Raw genomic sequence first — 18,655 nt, forward strand, 5'->3', positions numbered from 1 at the left:
CTGTAAGTGTTCTATAGTAAGTAACAATCAGAAACAATGCTTATCTCACTTACATAATATTTTTGCAAAACTTACAGTATAGCTACCTAAATCAATTTACATTACATAAACTTACTTATCAGGGAAAAAGAATTAGAGTCAACTCTGGCTTCAGAAAAACCTTCATCTGTGTAACATCCAGATACTCATCACAATTTTGTAACTTGTAAAACTGTCCCTTTAAATTATGCTCATTCACAACTCAGCTATATGATTTTTAGTCCTCATATCTTCTATTGTATGTCATATAAACTCACAAATTTGTTTAAAAAAATAGTCCAAACAAGTAGTCTTAAACCAATTCAACCAAGAGTATTTTCCATACCAACTGACCTACCAGTTATTATCTTCCCATCCATTTCAGTAAGGCATCCCTGGGCATCCCATAGCCCCATCAACCCTATATAACACCAGTTGCTTCATTGCAACCAGTGTTTGTCAGTTTCTTGAACTGCACAGGCTGGCAAAATGGTGTATTTGAATAAAAATAAAAAAAAAGCCTACTTTTTGCCCTAAGCCCTGCATATGAAAACAAGAGTCCTTAATCCACCTCTTTGGAACAGCAGACATCCTTCATCTTTTATTAATGCAGCACTTTATCTCTAAAGTGTTAACATCTTTCTCAGGGCTGCCAAACGATACCTTACAAATCATAACCTACAGCTACCAAACTCACCTAATATTGTGGTTTGCCAGCCCCCTTTCTCAATAGTGCGCCTGTCCTCTCCAATACCAGAAAAACTCCCAAAGGAAAACGTACTGCGGGTTGGGGATACATCCAAGTGGTCCTCGTGCAGTAGAAAGGGCATCCCTATCCTACGTTGTCGCTTCTTCCCTTGGTGGTGATATGGTATTGATCCCTTACGCTCTCTGTCATCTCTTCTGGTCCTCAGCTGCCGAAGAACAGATCGTACATTTTAATGCATTAGAAGTTTGAAGTGAGCAATTATTGATAGCTAACAGAATGCATTGTTGAAATATAAAAAGAAGGAACTTTACCCTCTTAAAAATGTTGATTCCAATATCTGAGGAAAGATCTGGTATTGCAGATCTTCGTAGATTGGTCAGTGATACTTTGGCATATGGCTCTGAGCCCAATGTTCTGTCCTCTTCATTACATTTGGTCATATCCTGTAAGATAGAAACTAAATCAGTCACTTACTTACCTAATATTTATTGATTTGTGCATCGATGACATTGATGTCTTTCTAGTTTAATCTATATATCTATAAAACTCAATGGCCCTTATTTACTAAGAGTGGAGTGTAGGTTTCTTTGTGGGTTTCCCTACATTTTCCACTTTCCCTACACTTTGCTTTTTTTTACACATGCTCTGATCTGTGGGGTTTTCCTCAGCTCAAATCTACCACATTTTATGTGAAAACCTTAGTAAATATGTTGGGTTTTTGTGAAAATGTCGGGAACACGCTCCTTTTCAGAGACCACACCCATTTAACAAGTGACCACGCCCCTTTTCGGGTTTTCTTAGCAAAATGGAGAGTTAGTCGGGGTTTTTTCATTTCTGGCGCAAAATCTGGCGCAGACAAAATTTCTGGCGCAATGCGAGAGAATCTGGCGCACAACCCGACAAAACATGTCGGGTTTGCAATAGTAAATGAGGGCCAATGTGTGTGTGTGTATATGTGTGTGTATGAGTGTGTGTATGTTCCAGCATCACGTCCAAACGGCTAAAGATATTAACATGAAACTTGGCGCACATGTTACTTGTCAACAACAAACATAGGATGGGTAATTTAACCCTTACTCACCCCCATTTGCCAGGACCGGGGTTTTTGTTTAAAGTCCCATATAAGTCTATGGGAAATATATGTTACTGCATAACTTCCAAATGGCTGGAGATATTTCGATAATACTTGGTCACATGTTACTTAGATGTCCACTTAAAATATAGGATAGGTAATTTAACCCTTAACTACCCCCATTTGTGAGGGTCGGGGTTTTGCAAGTCCCATGCAAATCAATGGGAAATGTATGTTTCCACATACCTTCCGTTCGGCTGGAGATATTTCAATAATACCCTGTACACATATTACGGGTCGGGATAGGAGGTCGGGATATGAGGTCGGGATATGAGGGCGGGATATGAGGACGGGATATGAGGACGGGATATGAGGTCTGTATATGAAGTCGGGATGTTACGACGGCATTGGAGGTTGAGATAGGAGGACGGGAAATGAGGTCGAGATAGGTAGTCGGAATATGAGGACGGGATATGAGGTCGGGATAGGAGGCCGGGATAGAAGGTCGGGACAGGAGGTCGGGATAGGAGGATGGGATATGAGGTCGGGATATGAGGTCAAGATAGGAGGATGGGATAGGAGGTCAGGATATGGGGACTGGATATGAGGTCGGGATAGGAGGTCAGAATAGGAGGTCGAGATATGAGGTCGAGATAGGAGGATGGGATAGGAGGACGGGATATGAGGTCGAGATAGGAGGTCGGGATATGAGGACGGGATATGAGGTCCAGATATGATGATGGGTTATGAGGACGGGATAAGAGGTAGGGATATGAGGACGGGATATGAGGTTGAGATATGAGGACGGGATATGGGGTTGGGATATGACAACAATATAATGAGGACGGGATATGAAGTCAAAAGCTTCCTTCTTTGTTGAATTTCCTCCCCAACAAGGATTAGGAAGGAAAAACCGGGCTACGCCGGGTACTCAGCTAGTGTAAGTATATAGATGCTGCATGCAGTAAGCTTCATGTTACTGTCTAAGAAAAAGTGTTCTCCTTGCACATAGCAACCAACCAGTATTTAGCTTATGGTTTTTCAATGCAATGCTAAATAAAAACTGAACTCTGATAGGTTGATAAGAACAATAGCTTAAGTTCTTCTGATGGTAACGTACAGTGTCTATGATACATGTTGATATGTTAACTTCTCTTAAAGGGGCACTCCACCCCTAAACATCTTATCCCCGATCCAAAGGATAGGGGATAAGATGTATGATCGCGGAGGTCCTGTAGCTGGGACCCCCGAGATGTCTGTGGAGCACCCGGTGTTCTTTTAGAATGCTGGGTGCGGGCGGCGGGGGTTGTGATGTCACGGCCATGCCCCTCCAGACACCATGCCCCCTTAATGCAAGTCTATGGGAAGGGGTGTGGTGGCTGCCGCGCCCCCTCCCATAGACTTGCATTGAGGGGGGGGGTTGACATCACAAGGGGCGTGGTTGTGACATCACGACCCCTACTGCCTGCTCCAAGTGTTTGGAACAAAATGTTCCAAACGCTGGGGCAGGGGAGTACCCCTTTAAGATATATGTAATTTCCTCTTCTTAGAAGATGTTTGATCTCTTACCTGGGTTTTATGGGTGTTTACAAGGGAAGGTGCTGCTGCAACCATGGAGCTGCTGCGAGGTCTTGGGAGAGGAGGGCCCTCAGGTTCAGGAGATTTTTCTGGTTTCTCTTCCAGCATATGCTTAAGTCGATACAGGTAGTACATGAGTGACCATTGAGTTCCTTCTTCTGACCAGTTAGGCTGCAGCAAGCATCTTAATACAGCCACATCAAAATAAGTGGCATATCGGGATTTTTGGCATGGAGGAATCAGAAAAGATGCTCTGAAAAAAAAAATGATTTGGAAAAATGAAATAGTTAACAACATTTATACATTTCATGCACCCCTAAATAAACAAATGGAACTGCAAAAAGCTTTCTCACCTCGGAAAGGGTGGTCCTCTCTCCTGGGATGTTTGGGATATAGAGCAGCCATCAAATGAATTGGCTCTCTGGCAGCTGGATACAGTAGGTCTTGGAGGTGCCAAATCTTCTGGCTGAGCAACTTCAGAAACTACCTCAAACCCCTTGGGTATAAAATCAGTAACATTTTTTATTGTAACCCATATATATATATATATGTTAGATTTTATAATGTACACATTTTTGGTATATGTATTCTAATATTCATTACACAAAGTACATTGGGGTAGATTTACTAATATTTTCTAAACAGACTAGTTAAAGATTCTAAACAAACTAGTTAAAAAATTATGTTAGCCAAACATTAGGTCAGTTTCGCATCGTGGGAACCTTGCAATGGCGCTATTATAGAAGGACTGCAGAGCACATGAGATTTTGGCACCTGAATGCATAGGAGGACAAAGAAGGAACACTGAAATGATATGGGGATAGCCCAGAATGCTGTGCAGCTATCAGTAAGATAACCTGAATTCAGGTTAGCCAATCATTTCTTGCATACAGCCCCAGGCCAATCAAGAAACAGCAGCGGATGGGTCTAAAGGAAGTGATAAAACCCTATGCACTGCTTTGTGGCTGCCATCTTGGACAGACAAGCACAGCAGTGGGAACACACAGAACTCACTGTGAAACTACAGAGCCCTGCAATAGAAACTATCATATTACAACACAAAGATATTTGAGCAATGCATTGTGCAGTGGCTTGGTCTGACCTGCATTACTGTGTGCAGTGATTATGCTGAACTACATATCCCAGCAGTGTGACTGCATTAAGGAGTTCATAGAAAGCTAGTACAGTACAATACAAAGCAATTTGAGCAAAGCATCCTGCAGTGGGCTGACCTGCATTTTATCCGTATTTTCTGGGTTCACAAAAATAGGGCATTTCTAGCTGGGTTTGACAAAAACAGAATTTCTAGCTGTGAGAGTAATGTAAGTAATGTAAGCAATGGTTGGACAGGGTGGAGGAAAGAGGACCTCTGCCATGTCCTCTGCCAATAAGCATTTTTACCAGCAGCGTGGCCACCACCCCTTTGTCCAGGGTCAATGCATGTAGCAACATCAATCAGGTACCTGATTGTAGTAGTAGCAGCAGCAGCAAGCCAAACTTTCAATTTTTCCAAGGGTTGTGTTGCTTCAAACATTATTACAGCAATTTTGGACTGGTTGGCTCGTTCTGGAGGTGGAGATGAAAGCAGTGGCTAAGAATAGCACTAGTGGGACTGGTGGTGGTGGGTGTGGTGATGATATTGTAATGCATTATGGTTGATATGTTGAGGGAAAGCAAAGAGCCCATGATCAGACATCAGAAGTTCCCATTGAGAGGAGGGGGCGATGAGGAAGAGTTTTGTAATAACGATGTAGTTTTGGACAGGATGTGGGAACCAGGTGATGAAGAGGTTATGTGTTCAGAGCAGGAGAATAGTGGTATTGTCAGTAATCAAGAGCAGAAGTAGGGCCAGAACATCTGCCATATGCACCATACATGGGCCTACAGGTATGATCAGCTCAGGAGCAGGTTACGGCTATGCTGCTGCATCTGTAGGCTTGAGTCAGGTGGTGTTGTACCCATCCGATATTCTGCTATATGGAAACTGTTTTCTAACTAGATGCAGAAAATGTGGCAAAGTGCTTTCTTTGCAAACAGAAAATAAGCCAAGGGCAGGTTCCGAATGTCGGAACTACGTCTCTACATAAGGAATCAGAGTGACATAACAAGGACGCATGGGATAGTAAAGACACCCCAAAACATGGAGAAAACCTTGCCCCTGCTGCTGCTGCTGTTGCTCCACCAAATACCTCTCATCTGTCTGGCAGCCAGGTCTCAGTCTTGTTCTAATCACTGTCCTGTCTTCCTTGGTCAGTTATCTATTGGGGAATCTATCATACAAAATATTTGCTTAGTCACACGATTGTAGTGTGGCCTAATTCCCACTTGGACAGGTTGTTGGTGGTGCAGGTGCACCTTACTAGAAGGAGGCTAAATTGGATTTTTATGGAGAAAAGCTAAGCAGCCAGCTTGCCACAGCTTTCCAACAGCAAACACTTGATAAACAGGGTCCATTATCCGCACTCTGTTGAGTCAACGCTCCACTCCCTCTGCATGCGCTACCCCTGCAAGAGCCAGCAGCAGCATCTTTGCATTGGAATATATGATGACGACATTTTTACATTCACCAACCCAACGTGACATGAATCGTCACCATAGGATATGAACACTGCCATCTAAACAACAAAGTTGACGCATACCTAAACTGAGCTCAGACCCCATGGACTTCTAGGTCACCAGATTAGATTATTGGCAATACCTTGTCCTGTTTGCCATGGGCTTTTTATTTTGTTCACCCTCCAATGTGGCATCAGAAAGTGTGCAGCGCATTAGGCAGCGTCACCCCTAAGCGAACAAAAGATTGTCTGCCATCTACATGGAAAAACGTACGTTTGTTGGCTTTCTTACATTCATGCCATGCCACCTTTCCCACTGAGCCATGCCCCTTTTTTTGCATGGGCTTGCAGGGGATGCTATGTAAATGTACATTCAAGTGATTTCCTTTGTGCAGAACCATGTTATGGAACTGGTGGATCTACATATGGAGAGGACTCTCCGGATTTCAACTTCAAGTCTTAACTGTCTCTCTTGTTGTGCACAGGTATTATGTTTCTCGGAAACCATATAAAAACAACTTATATAACTATACCTGGGCTAATACAGTTCTTTAGGCAAGCATATGACAACAGTAGTAATGCATACATTCTTATGGTTTCACTCCATACAATCTGTACACGGATCTTCCATTCTCTTCTTTATTTATAACGTTCTTTTCCAATGTGCAACATGTTTCATTACAGGGTATAATGCCAGATCTTCTCAGGTCAGATGACAAGAAACCTTAGCTCCAGCCTGCCGCACAACATTTCAGGGACAACCCCCTTAGTCATGCACATGACTAAGGGGGTTGTTCCTGAAACGTTGCTCGGCATGCTGGAGCTAAGGTTTTTTGTCATCTGACCGGAAAAGCTCCCTGTAATGAAACATGCTGTATATTGGAAAAGAAACATTATGAATAAAGAAAAGAATGGAAGATCCGCGTATGGTTTGTCGTAAGTAATAATATAAGAAAGTATGCATTACTACTGCCCTTAACAATATAAAATGGGATAACGTACTCAAAAGCAAGAATACTGACATTAAGGACGCAGCCCATTTTCACCTCTAGGACGAATCTTTTTTTGCAAATCTGACCACTGTCACTTTAAACATTAATAACTCTGGAATGCTTTTACTTATCATTCTGATTCTGAGATAATTTTTTTGTGACATATTCTACTTTAACATAGTGGTAAATTTGTGTGGTAACTTGCATCCTTTCTTGGTGAAAAATCCCCAAATTTCATGAAAAGATATAAAATTTTGCATTTTTCTAACTTTGAAGCTCTCTGCTTGTAAAGAAAATGGATATTCCAAATAATTATTTTTTTTGTTCACATATACAATATGTCTACTTTTGGAAGACACCAGAGGTCTTCAAAGTTCAGCAGCAATTTTCCAATTTTTCACAAAATTTTCAAACTCACAATTTTTCAGGGACCAGTTCAGGTTTGAAGTGGATTTGAAGGGTCTTCATATTAGAAATACCCCATAAATGACCCCATTAAAAAAAATGCACCCCCAAAGTATTCAAAATGACATTCAGTAAGTGTTTTAACCCTTTAGGTGTTTCACAGGAAAAGCAGCAAAGTGAAGGAGAAAATTCAAAATCTTCATTCTTTACACTCACATGTTCTTGTAGACCCAATTTTTGAATTTTTACAAGGGGTAAAAGGAGAAAATGTATACTTGTATGTGTAACCCAATTTCTCTCGAGTAAGCACATACCTCATATGTCTATGTAAAGTGTTCGGCGGGTGCAGTAGAGGGCTCAGAAGCGAAGGAGCGACAAGGGGATTTTGTAGAGTACGTTTTTCTGAAATGGTTTTTGGGGGGCATGTCACATTTAGGAAGCCCCTATGGTGCCAGAACAGCAAAAAAAAAAAAAAAAAAAAAAAACACATGGCATACCATTTTGCAAACTAGACCCCTTGAGGAACATAACAAGCAACAAAGTTAACCTTAATACCCCACAGGTGTTTCACGAATTTTGCATATGTAAAAAAAAAAATTTTTTTTCACTAAAATGTTGGTTTTGCCCCAAATTTCACATTTTTTAAAGGGGTAATAGCAGAAAAGACCCCCCAAAATTAGTAACCCCATCTCTTCTGAGTATGGAAGTACCCCATAAGTGGACCTGAAGTGCACTGCGGACGAACTACAATGCTCAGAAGAGAAGGCGTCATATTTGGTTTTTTGAGAGCAAATTTTGCTCGGGGGGCATGTCGCATTTAGGAAGCCCCTATGGTGCCAGGACAGCAAAAAAAAAAACAACCACATGGCATACCATTTTGGAAACTAGACCCCTCACAGAATGTAATGAGGGGTACAGTGAGCATTTACCCCCCACTGGTGTCTGACAGATCTTTGGAACAGTGGGCTGTGCAAAATTTTTCATTTTCACGGACCACTGTTCCAAAGATCTGTCAGACACCAGTGGGGAGTAAATTCTCACTGCACCCCTTATTACATTCCGTGAAGGTTGTAGTTTCCAAAATGGGGTCACATGTGGGTGTGTTTTTTTTTTGCGTTTGTCAAAACCGCTGTAACAATCAGCCACCCCTGTGCAAATCACCTCAAATGTACATGGCGCACTCTCCCTTCTGGGCCTTGTTGTGCGCCCCCAGAGCACTTTGCGCCCACATATGGGGTATCTCCGTACTCGGGAGAAATTGCGTTACAAATTTTGGGGGGCGTTTTTCCCTTTTACCTCTTGTGAAAATGAAACGTATAGGGCAACACCAGCATGTTAGTGTAAAAATGGTTATTTTTTTACATTAACATGCTGGTGTAGACCCCAACTGTTCCTTTTCATAAGGGGTAAATGGAGAAAAAGCCCCCCAAAATTTGTTAGGCAATTTCTCCCGAGTACGGCTTTACCCCATATGTGACCCCATACTGTTGCCTTGAAATACAACAGGGCTCCAAAGTGAGAGCGCCATGAGCATTTGAGGCCTGAATTAGGGACTTGCATAGGGGTGGACATAGGGGTATTCTATGCCAGTGATTCCCAAACAGCGTGCCTCCAGCTGTTGTAAAACTCCCAGCATGCTTGGACAGTCAATTGCTGTCCAGAAATGCTGGGAGTTTTTGAAGGAGTTCAAAAGAGGGGTCTGGATGCATTTTTGGAGAATAGCAACATCGCTGGTTATGTATATTAGATCTATAGGGACAGAAGGTTGATCCAGGGATTTATTCTGATGCCATATTTGGTGTCGGGAAGGAATTTGTACCTCTAGTATGAGGGTTTTTTGCCTTCCTCTGGATCAACTCAGTAGGGACTCATTAGGGTTATAGGTTGAACTTGATGACTCTGGTCTTTTTTCAACCTTATGAACTATTTTACTATGTTACTGGTGTCATATGCTCGCCTAAAGAACTGTATTAGCCCAGGTATAGTTTTATAACACAGCTCCCCCTTCACAACCCCATATTCCTCCACAGGGAGCCTGAATGTTAATGGGAACTCCTCTGATTTAATTTTATAAAGGGGCTGTTGTGTCATGAAATTGTTAGCCATTTCTTAGGAAACTGCAAACTGCCCCATTTCAATAGCTTGGTTTCCTCGCTACTGCTTGCCTATATGTCAGTTCAGACTGCCACTATATTGGGCCTCATTTACTAACAGTGTCGGGTTTTTACTTGTGGGAAATGTTTTAGACTTGCAGGATTCCTTTCTATTTACTATTGGGAAAAGTCGGGAACATTTTCTGACCAGCTTTTTCTAGGTGGAAAGTTTCAGCCATTTATCCACAGGATTTTCTGTGAATTCAATAAACTACTTTTTGGGCCTTTGCGGCAGACCACGCCCGCTTTCCAGCTTCTCACAGTGCATTGTCAGGTTTGGCGGATTTTCCAGGTGCACACTGTGGCACACTGGCGCAGACTGGTGCAGACATGTCGCAGACACTCTGCGCCAAAATAACCAGACAAAAACTGGTTGATTTCAGCTTAGTAAATGAGGCCCACTCTGCGCCAAAATAACCAGACAAAAATTGGTCGTTTTCAGCTTTGTAAATGAAGCCCATTGTCTTTAATTTTTTTTTTTGTAAAGCAGAACTACAGAGATACTGAGTGGCACTGCTGTATTTTACAGGTTTCTTTTTCTGTTTTATATGCCATTTGGTCAGGTTTCTTACTATACTGCTATATGTCTTACCTCGTTTAGGCCTGTGCTCTGCTTTGGGGAATCCACCCCTTTGATTTGACTGTTACAAGGAGAACTCCTTTTTGCTAAAATACAAATACATTGGAAGTTATGGTTTTTTGATAAGTATACAACACTCAATATTTGATTAAAGGGACAAGTATCGTATTCTCTTAAAAAATAAAGGTGGAGATTTAGCAGAACCTGAAGGAAAAGTGTTGCAATTGCCCATAGCACTTTTAAAAATGAAAGACAAAATCCAATTGGTTGTTGTAGACAACTACACCACACGTGACCACTCCTCCTCTACACAGGTTTTCATAAATCTCACACAAAATATGGATTGTGTTAGTTTCTAGAGGCAGTTGCTCCATTTTTCCTTAAAGGGGTATTCCAGGCAAAAACTTTTTTTTTATATATCAACTGGCTCCGGAAAGTTAAACAGATTTGTAAATTACTTCTATAAAAAAATCTTAATCCTTCCAATAGTTATTAGCTTCTGAAGTTTTCTGTCTAACTGCTCAATGATGATGTCACGTCCCGGGAGCTGTGCATGATGGGAGAATATCCCTTGCATGATGGGAGAATATCCCCATAGGAGCTGGACAGCTCCCGGGACGTGAGTCATCAGAAAGCAGTTAGACAGAAAACAGCAACTCAACTTCAGAAGCTAATAACTATTGGAAGGATTAAGATTTTTTAATAGAAGTAATTTACAAATCTGTTTAACTTTCCGGAGCCAGTTGATAGATAAAAATAAGTTTTTGCCTGGAATACCCCTTTAAATTCTGAAAAATCATCGCCATTGTGAAATGCTGAACAGATAGAGATAACAGAAGACTGCATAATTACAGGTCACTGACATAATGGGGTTTATTTACTAACAGTGGAGTGGAGTTTTCTGTGTGGGTTTTGATTTCCCACTGGTATTTTCCCAAAGTATTTACTAAGGTTTCCCTACATTTTACACTTTTCCCTACATTTTGCTTCTTTTACAACTGTTCTGATCTGTCGGGTTTTTCTCAGCTCAAATACAACACTTTTTCTGTGGAAACCTTAGTAAATATGTTGGGATTTAAAAAAAAAAAACTGCCGGGACCACGCCCCTTTTGTCGGGACCACACCCCCTTTTCGGGTTTTTCTTGTAAAATGGAGGGTTTTGGTTTTTTTTGGTCGCAAGGGAGGGGCGCAAAACCCGACAAAAAAGAGTCGGGATCTCGTTAGTAAATAAACCCCCAATATCTACTAGCTTGTCAATATGTAGGAGATACTTTAGGGGACATTTATCAAGCCTTGTGCAGAAGAACAGTGGAGCAGTTGCCCATAGCAACCAATCAGATTCCAGCTTTCAGTTTTAAAAAGGTCCCTGAAAAATGAAAGCAGGTATATGATTGGCTGTTATGGGTAATTGCACCACTCCCCCTCTACACAAGGTTTTATAACCTTGCAATAATAAATGAGAGAATTGCAGAAATAGCTCTTTTCTATAAAAATACTTGATAGTCCTGGGACTAAGAACTGGTTCCCATTATACCCACAGACTTCCATTATGCCAACGTAGTTGAAAGTATATCACTTTTGGCTATGTTTTGTCCTCTGCATGACTGTCTATGATTTTCTGTTGTATAGATATAGAAAAGTACTGCCCACACCACTTTTCTGTACCACAAAAAAATCACATATGAATGTATACATTATTTTTCTCTTATAGAAAATTGTATTAATGATGTATGGTATAGGTCTGTGTCTGTATATGTCTAAAACATCCTTTTTTTTTGCTGGTTCTACAGTTTTTACATAGTTTTACATATGAACAAAAAGTGTATAAGTTTATAACGTATGTAACCATATACAAACATATTCTGCAAAAAAAAACATATACGCTAAAATCATATGCCAAATGTGTCTTGTTTTGGTACATTTGTTTGTGTATGTGTGTGGTACAGATGTGAACTAACTCTAAGGCTGGGTTGACAGTGCTGGTATCTGGCTCTACTGTATGTTGATGGTATACACCAGTGGTCTCCAACCTGTAGACCTCCAGATGTTGCAAAACTACAACTCCCAGCATGCCCGGACAGCCGTTGGCTGTCCGGGCATGCTGGGAGTTGTAGTTTTGCAACATTTGGAAGTCCGCAAGTTGAAGATCACTGGTATACACGGTCGGCTCTGCCTATAGGCAAAATAGGCAGCTGCCTAGAGCGCCCTCTTGATGGGAGGCACCGCTCTGCCTGCCACAAGAAAGTTAGACAACCAGCATTTGAACCACTCGCTCAGCCAGCAGCATGAGGAGTGGGCTTGTCACAGTGTGTCACCCCAGTAGTAAATTGGTGTGTGTCAAAGGGCGGAGCCAATGGGCAGAGTCAAGGGGGCGGCAAAATTAGCTTTTGCCTAGGGTATCAAAAATCCTTTCACCAGGCCTGATGGTATACATAAGCATTCCAGCAAAAAGGTATACCAACATACCTACACCAGATTCTTTTACTTAAAGGAAAACTGTGACATATTTTCTTCCACACTATCCACATGTACTGGTGGATAGTGCGGGAGACCCTGATTAAAACGAGCCCTACCTTGGTCTGATCCGCACCACCATTCCCCTGCAATTGTACTTTTAATCTCTGTGTATATCCGGCTGTAACTGGCAAAGGCGGGGCTTCTGCGGGCCGCTCATGAATATTCATCCCTCCCTCTGGTTAGGAGCGGCGAAGAGAGGGAGAACAGGAGCGGCGCTGACGTCAGTGTCAGTTAGCCCGCAGAAGCACCGCCTTTGCCAGTTGCAGCCCTTTATACACAGAGATTAAAACTACAAGTGCGAACGGCGGCGCGGATCAGACCAAGGTAGGGCTCGTTTTAATCAGCGTCTCCCACACTATCCACCAATACCGGTGGATAGTGCAGGAGAAAACATGTGACAGTTTTCCTTGAATTGGTCTACTAGAGACTATGTTCAGTCTATGTGCCAAAAGAATACCTTTATTTTATGGGACATAAATGTGCAGCAGACCACACTTTTTGTGTCTCCAAAAATTTAATTTACTAGTGGTCTATGTTTGGTCCATTAAAGTGATGGGGCAGGTGTACTTACGGTATAAGGGTGCGTTCACACATGCACATGGGCAGTAACATCTGCTGAAGTGAATCTGCAGCAGATAATACACATGTGTGATCGTACCCTGAGTCTGCAAATATATTTGCAGTTGTCCTAAGCCTTACCTCTGAACAATATTGCAAAAGGGTCTGGGAATTGTTAACTAACCTGTGATGATGTTCCGAATGGGTTTCACCAGTGCTGTAAAGGCAGGAACTTCAGGATGTCTATGTTCCCACATCGGCTGCCAAATAACTAGTCCACTGGCAAGGCGAAATGTCAAGTCTGATTCCTGGGAAGACATTTATATATTAGTGAAACATACAGAAATGCGGAATAACATCAGTGTTTATTACAACGTGAGACTTCTTGTAAAGGTGCTTACTTTAATCCTGTGAACTAGAGGAGCAAATAGGAATACAAAGAGCTCCACTGTGGCCATAGAATTCTGTAGGAATTTCCTTCGATTGTTCTCATCTTCTTCATTAGTGTTGCTTTGCCTGGACTGTGCTGGAGACCCTTGATTTTCCTGGTGGATGAAAGCACCGCTACCTCCCCCCCAACTGGAGCTTCTGTCACTACCAAATCTATCATTGGTGCAATCCTGAGGAGCTTCCAGCAGCATCCAGTGAAGAGTGTGCAGAAGCTTGGTTTCTGCAACACCGAGCTTATCCTGGTGCCCTGTGCAAAGAAAGAGGCAAAGCATATGTAGACACCCATAACCAAGCTTACATATTCATCCATAGGTTATGTTCACACGACGGAACGTCCATGCGGAATATTTCGCACAGACTTCCTGCTGCACTGTTCACACAGTGAATTATTTTGCAGCAGAAATCTGGATTCCAGAGTTTGCAGTAAGAATAGACTTGTCTAATCTTTTTTGCAGATGTAACTCAAAAATGCATTTCCGAGAGGGTCTAGTGCCTTGCCGGATAAGTCTGGGTTCACATACACTGCTCAAAAAAAATAAAGGGTACACTAAGTGAACACATCCTAGATCTGAATGAATGGATTAATCGTATGAAATACTTTCGTCTTTACATAGTTGAATGTGCTGGCAACAAAATTACACAAAAATTATCAATGGAAATCAAATTTATCAACCCATGGAGGTCTGGATATGGAGTCACACTCAAAATCGAAGTGGAAAACCACACTACAGGCTGATCCAACTTTGATGTAATGTCCTTAAAACAAGTCAAAAGGAAGCTCAGTAGTGTGTGTGGCCTCCACGTGCCCGTATGACCTCCCTACAATGCCTGGGCATGCTCATGATGAGGTGGCGGATGGTCTCCTGAGGAATGTCCTCCCAGACCTGGACTAAAGCATCCACCAACTCCTGGACAGTCTGTGGTGCAACGTGGCGTTGGTGGATGGAGCGAGACATGATGTCCCAGATGTGCTCAATTGGATTCAGGTCTGGGGAAAGGGCGGGCCAGTCCATAGCATCAATGCCTTCCTCTTGCAGGAACTGCTGACCCATTCCAGCCACATGAGGTCTAGCATTGTCTTGCATTAGGAGGAACCCAGGGTCAACCTCATCTCGGTACCTAATGGCAGTCAGGTTACCTCTGGCAAGCACATGGAGGGCTCTGCAGCCCCCAAAGAAATGCTACAACACACCATTACCCACTCATTGCCAAACTGGAGGATGTTGCAGGCAGCAGAGCATTCTCCACGGCGTCTCCAGACTCTGGCACATTTGCCAATCTTGGTGTTCTCCAAATGTCCTGCACGGTGTTGGGCAGTAAGCACAAACCCCACCTGTGGACGTCAGGCCCTCATACCACCCTCATGGAGTCTGTTTCTGTCCATTTGAGTGGACACATGCACATTTGTGGCCTGCTGGAGGTAATTTTGCAGGGCTCTGGCAGTGCTCCTCCTTGCACAAAGGCGGAGGTAGCGGTCCTGCTGCTTGGTTGTTGCCCTCCTACGGCCTCCTCCATGTCTCCTGATGTACTGGCCTGTCTCCTGGTAGCGCCTCCATGTCTGGACACTACGCTGACAGACAGCAAACCTTGCCACAGCTCGCATTGATGTGCCATCCTGGATGAGTTGCACTACCTGAGTCACTTGTGTGGGTTGTAGACTCCGTCTCATGCTACCACTAGAGTGAAAGCACAGCCAGCATTCAAAACTGACCAAAACATTAGCCAGGAAGCATAGGAACTGAGAAGTGGTCTGTGGTCACTACCTGCAGAACCACTCCTTTATTGGGGGTGTCTTGCTAATTGCTTATAATTTCCACCTGTTGTCTGTTCCATTTGCACAACAGCATGTGAAATTGATTGTCAATCAGTGTTGATTCCTGAGTGGACAGTGTGATTTCACAGAAGTGTGATTGACTTGGAGTTACATTGTCTTGTTTAAGTGTTTCCTTTATTTTTTTGAGCAGTGTATATCAGGCGTCCAGCACAGTTTCCCTCTGGCATGCACTGGAGGGAAACTGATGCTAGAACTGATCCCATTCATTTTAATGGGACAGTTCACAATCATCCAGCATCTCAGTTTTGATGCCAGATGCTTGGACACGCCGGAGGACACCTGACAAGGCTGCGCTCCTCTGTCCACTGAGCAAAAACAATGGACGCCGGATGCAATATAACTTGGCCTAAATCTAGACGCAACTGACGCAACAACTGATGACGAGTTCACCTATGCCCTATGCCGGACATATGTGAACCCAGCCTTATTGAAATGTGTGGAATGTCCACACGTGTTTTCCGTGCAGACATTCTGAACGCCATGTGAACATGGCCATAGTGTTGCCTATGCTGTATGTTACTGAACACAAATGACAGAACATCTACCGACTACCAACCTAGCTTGTTCCTGTTGGAGAGCAGCGTGGCCGTGCAATGCAATACATGGGGTAGCGCGGCCTGGACTAATTCCCATCTGGAGATACTCTGGATGGCTTCAGAAAGGGCAGGAGAGAGGCCATGCAGCTTGTTCTCAACCAGGACTCTTTCAAATGACTAAAAAGAGATAAAAGAGAAATAAAGTTTATTAACATAGAAAAAGGGCACCCAACTCAACTCTCCATTACCAAAAATGTATTTCAAGACAACTTAAACCAGTGTTTCCCAACCAGGGTGGCTCCAGCTGTTGCAAAACTACAACTCCTAGCATGCCCGGACAGCCTTTGGCTGTCCGGGCATGCTGGAAGTTGTAGTTTTGCATCAACTGGAGGCATCTTGGTTGAAAAACATTGCCTGTCTGAGAGAGAATGGTACAATGTTAGAAAAAAATGCTGGCCTCGAATAACTAAAACATTATTTCTTCCGTTTTTAACCCTTCAATGCGATGCAATGAAGAATTCACAAATGGGACATTATTAAAGGGGTAGTCCAGTGGTGAAAAACTTATCCCCTATCCTAAGGATAGGGGATAAGTTTGAGATCGCGGGGGGTCCGACCGCTGGGGCCCCCTGCGATCTCTCTGTACGGGGCCCCGGCTCTCCGCCGAGATAGCGGGTGTCAACCCCCGCACGAGGCGGCGGCCGACACGCCCCCTCAATACATCTCTATGGCAGAGCCGGAGATTGCCGAAGGCAGCGCTTCGGCTCTGCCATAGAGTTGTATTGAGGGGGCGTGTCGGCCGCCGCCTCGTGCGGAGGTCGACACGCCCCCTTCCAGCGGGCTGTCGGGGCTCCGTACAGGAGATCGCGGGGGGCCCCAGGGGTCGGACCCCCCGCGATCTGCAACTTATCCCCTATCCTTAGGATAGGGGATAAGTTGCTCACCACTGAATCACCACTGGACTACTCCTTTAATATACGGGCACAGACATATGGGTATAAGTGAATTCTCACAGTTTATAGTCAAAGTCAGTGCCCTAATACAGATAGTGTCCCACCAGATAAGTGTACAACAATAGTGTTATATACCAAAAAATAGAAAGGTGGGAAATATGGTCTCACCCACCAACACACTGAGGTGTAGTGTTACTATAGCAAATATATACCCCAAAACATTAAACACTACTGCCAAGTATAAATATACCAAATCTTTATTAAGTACAGTAAATAAAAAACATATATTAAATACATAATATGGCACAATGACTAACAGTCACAAACCGAGGATACAATACAGGTAAGAACAGGGTAATCAGTAATTCATCATAGACTAGACCTACATATAAGGAATTATAGCTCTACAGTTCATATAATTGGACTAGGCATATCCAGATAAGAAAAAGTGCAAGGAACTGAGGGTAAAGATAATAAAGGTCCCAGAGTCTAGAACAAACAAACAAGTCTTAACAGTATTAATACCAGATCCCAACATATGTTTCGCTCAATGTGGAGCTTCCTCAGGGGGCGTGACTAACTCTGGGAAAACCTCCCTCTTTTATATGATGCATCCTCCAATCCCAACTGATATAACAAAAGACGCCTAACAAATGCACCAATCAACATAAATGTATCAAATCTATCTCATGATCGATGATGAGATAGATTTGATACATTTATATAGATACATTTATGTTGATTGGTACATTTGTTAGGCGTCTTCTGTTATATCAGTTGGGATTGGAGGATGCATCATATAAAAGAGGAGGTTTTCCCAGTTAGTCCTGTCCCCTGAGGAAGCTCCGCACTGAGCGAAACATATGTTGGGGTCTGGTATTAATACTGGTAAGACTTGTTCATTTGTTCTAGACTCCGGGACCTTTATTATCTTTACCCTCAGTTCCTTGCACTATGCACTTTTTCTTATCTGGATATGCCTAGTCCAATTATATGAACTGTAGAGCTATAATTCCTTATATGTAGGTCTAGTCTATGATGATTTACTGATTACCCTGTTCTTACCTGTATTGTATCCTCTGTTTGTGACTGTTAGTCATTGTGCCATATTATGTATTTAATATATGTTTTTTATTGACTGTACTTAATAAAGATTTGGTATATTTATACTTGGCAGTAGTGTTTAATCTTTTGAGGTATAAACAATAGTGTTATGTAAAGGCACCTTAAGTGCCCCCATATCAGAGGCAGCAACAAGAAACCTCAATAACGCCAGCAACATGCTCCAATATTCATTGAAAAGCTGCATGGGCTGAGATGAACTCTGCTGATCTGGAGGACATGTAGGGACATCCTGCAATACAAGAAGCAGGGAACTGGGCCAACTTCTAGGAAGAATGCCCAGAAATTGCTTTCAAGGCTAAGTAGAGACACAATGAGACGAGTTACATTTAACCAAAATGCATAATGACTTCTTAATTTTAATTTCCAAGAAGATGTTATCTACTTGTTTATGTTAATGAAGTCTTAGCTACAGTATAATGTGAATCCAGTTATAAAGAGAAATGCTGATGTACTGGTGAATAAACTGTAGTGTCCTTTTTACATTCTATAGCCCTATTGTAAACTAAGAATAATGTACAGTGAGTGAGAACAGGAGAGGCACTCATCAGATAACATAAACACAGCTTCCCTCTTTATTTTAGAGCAGTATACTTACAAAAACAGTAGCCAGTGTGGACATT

General features: G+C 42.6%; 1 protein-coding gene across 30 annotated transcripts in view; it reads right to left on the bottom strand.

The window, feature by feature from the left end:
• The window catches only part of UNC80 (unc-80 homolog, NALCN channel complex subunit), a 206,662-nt gene that overhangs the window by 173,106 nt on the left and 14,901 nt on the right, over positions 1–18,655 (bottom strand). For 28 of the 30 annotated variants that reach the window (XM_056535267.1, XM_056535266.1, XM_056535264.1 and 25 more), the window contains exons 3-10: positions 15,978–16,134; positions 13,539–13,834; positions 13,322–13,445; positions 10,075–10,148; positions 3,731–3,873; positions 3,369–3,630; positions 1,039–1,170; positions 716–932 (exon numbers count right to left, since the gene is read on the bottom strand). In XM_056535267.1, coding sequence (XP_056391242.1) covers positions 716–932; positions 1,039–1,170; positions 3,369–3,630; positions 3,731–3,873; positions 10,075–10,148; positions 13,322–13,445; positions 13,539–13,834; positions 15,978–16,134 — 1,405 coding nt within the window. The remainder of the gene's footprint in view (positions 1–715; positions 933–1,038; positions 1,171–3,368; positions 3,631–3,730; positions 3,874–10,074; positions 10,149–13,321; positions 13,446–13,538; positions 13,835–15,977; positions 16,135–18,655) is intronic. The other 2 variants (XM_056535252.1, XM_056535244.1) reach the window with 1 other exon arrangement.

Source organism: Hyla sarda, chromosome 8 (genome assembly GCF_029499605.1).
Source record: "Hyla sarda isolate aHylSar1 chromosome 8, aHylSar1.hap1, whole genome shotgun sequence".
In the NCBI taxonomy this organism is placed as follows: domain Eukaryota; kingdom Metazoa; phylum Chordata; class Amphibia; order Anura; family Hylidae; genus Hyla; species Hyla sarda.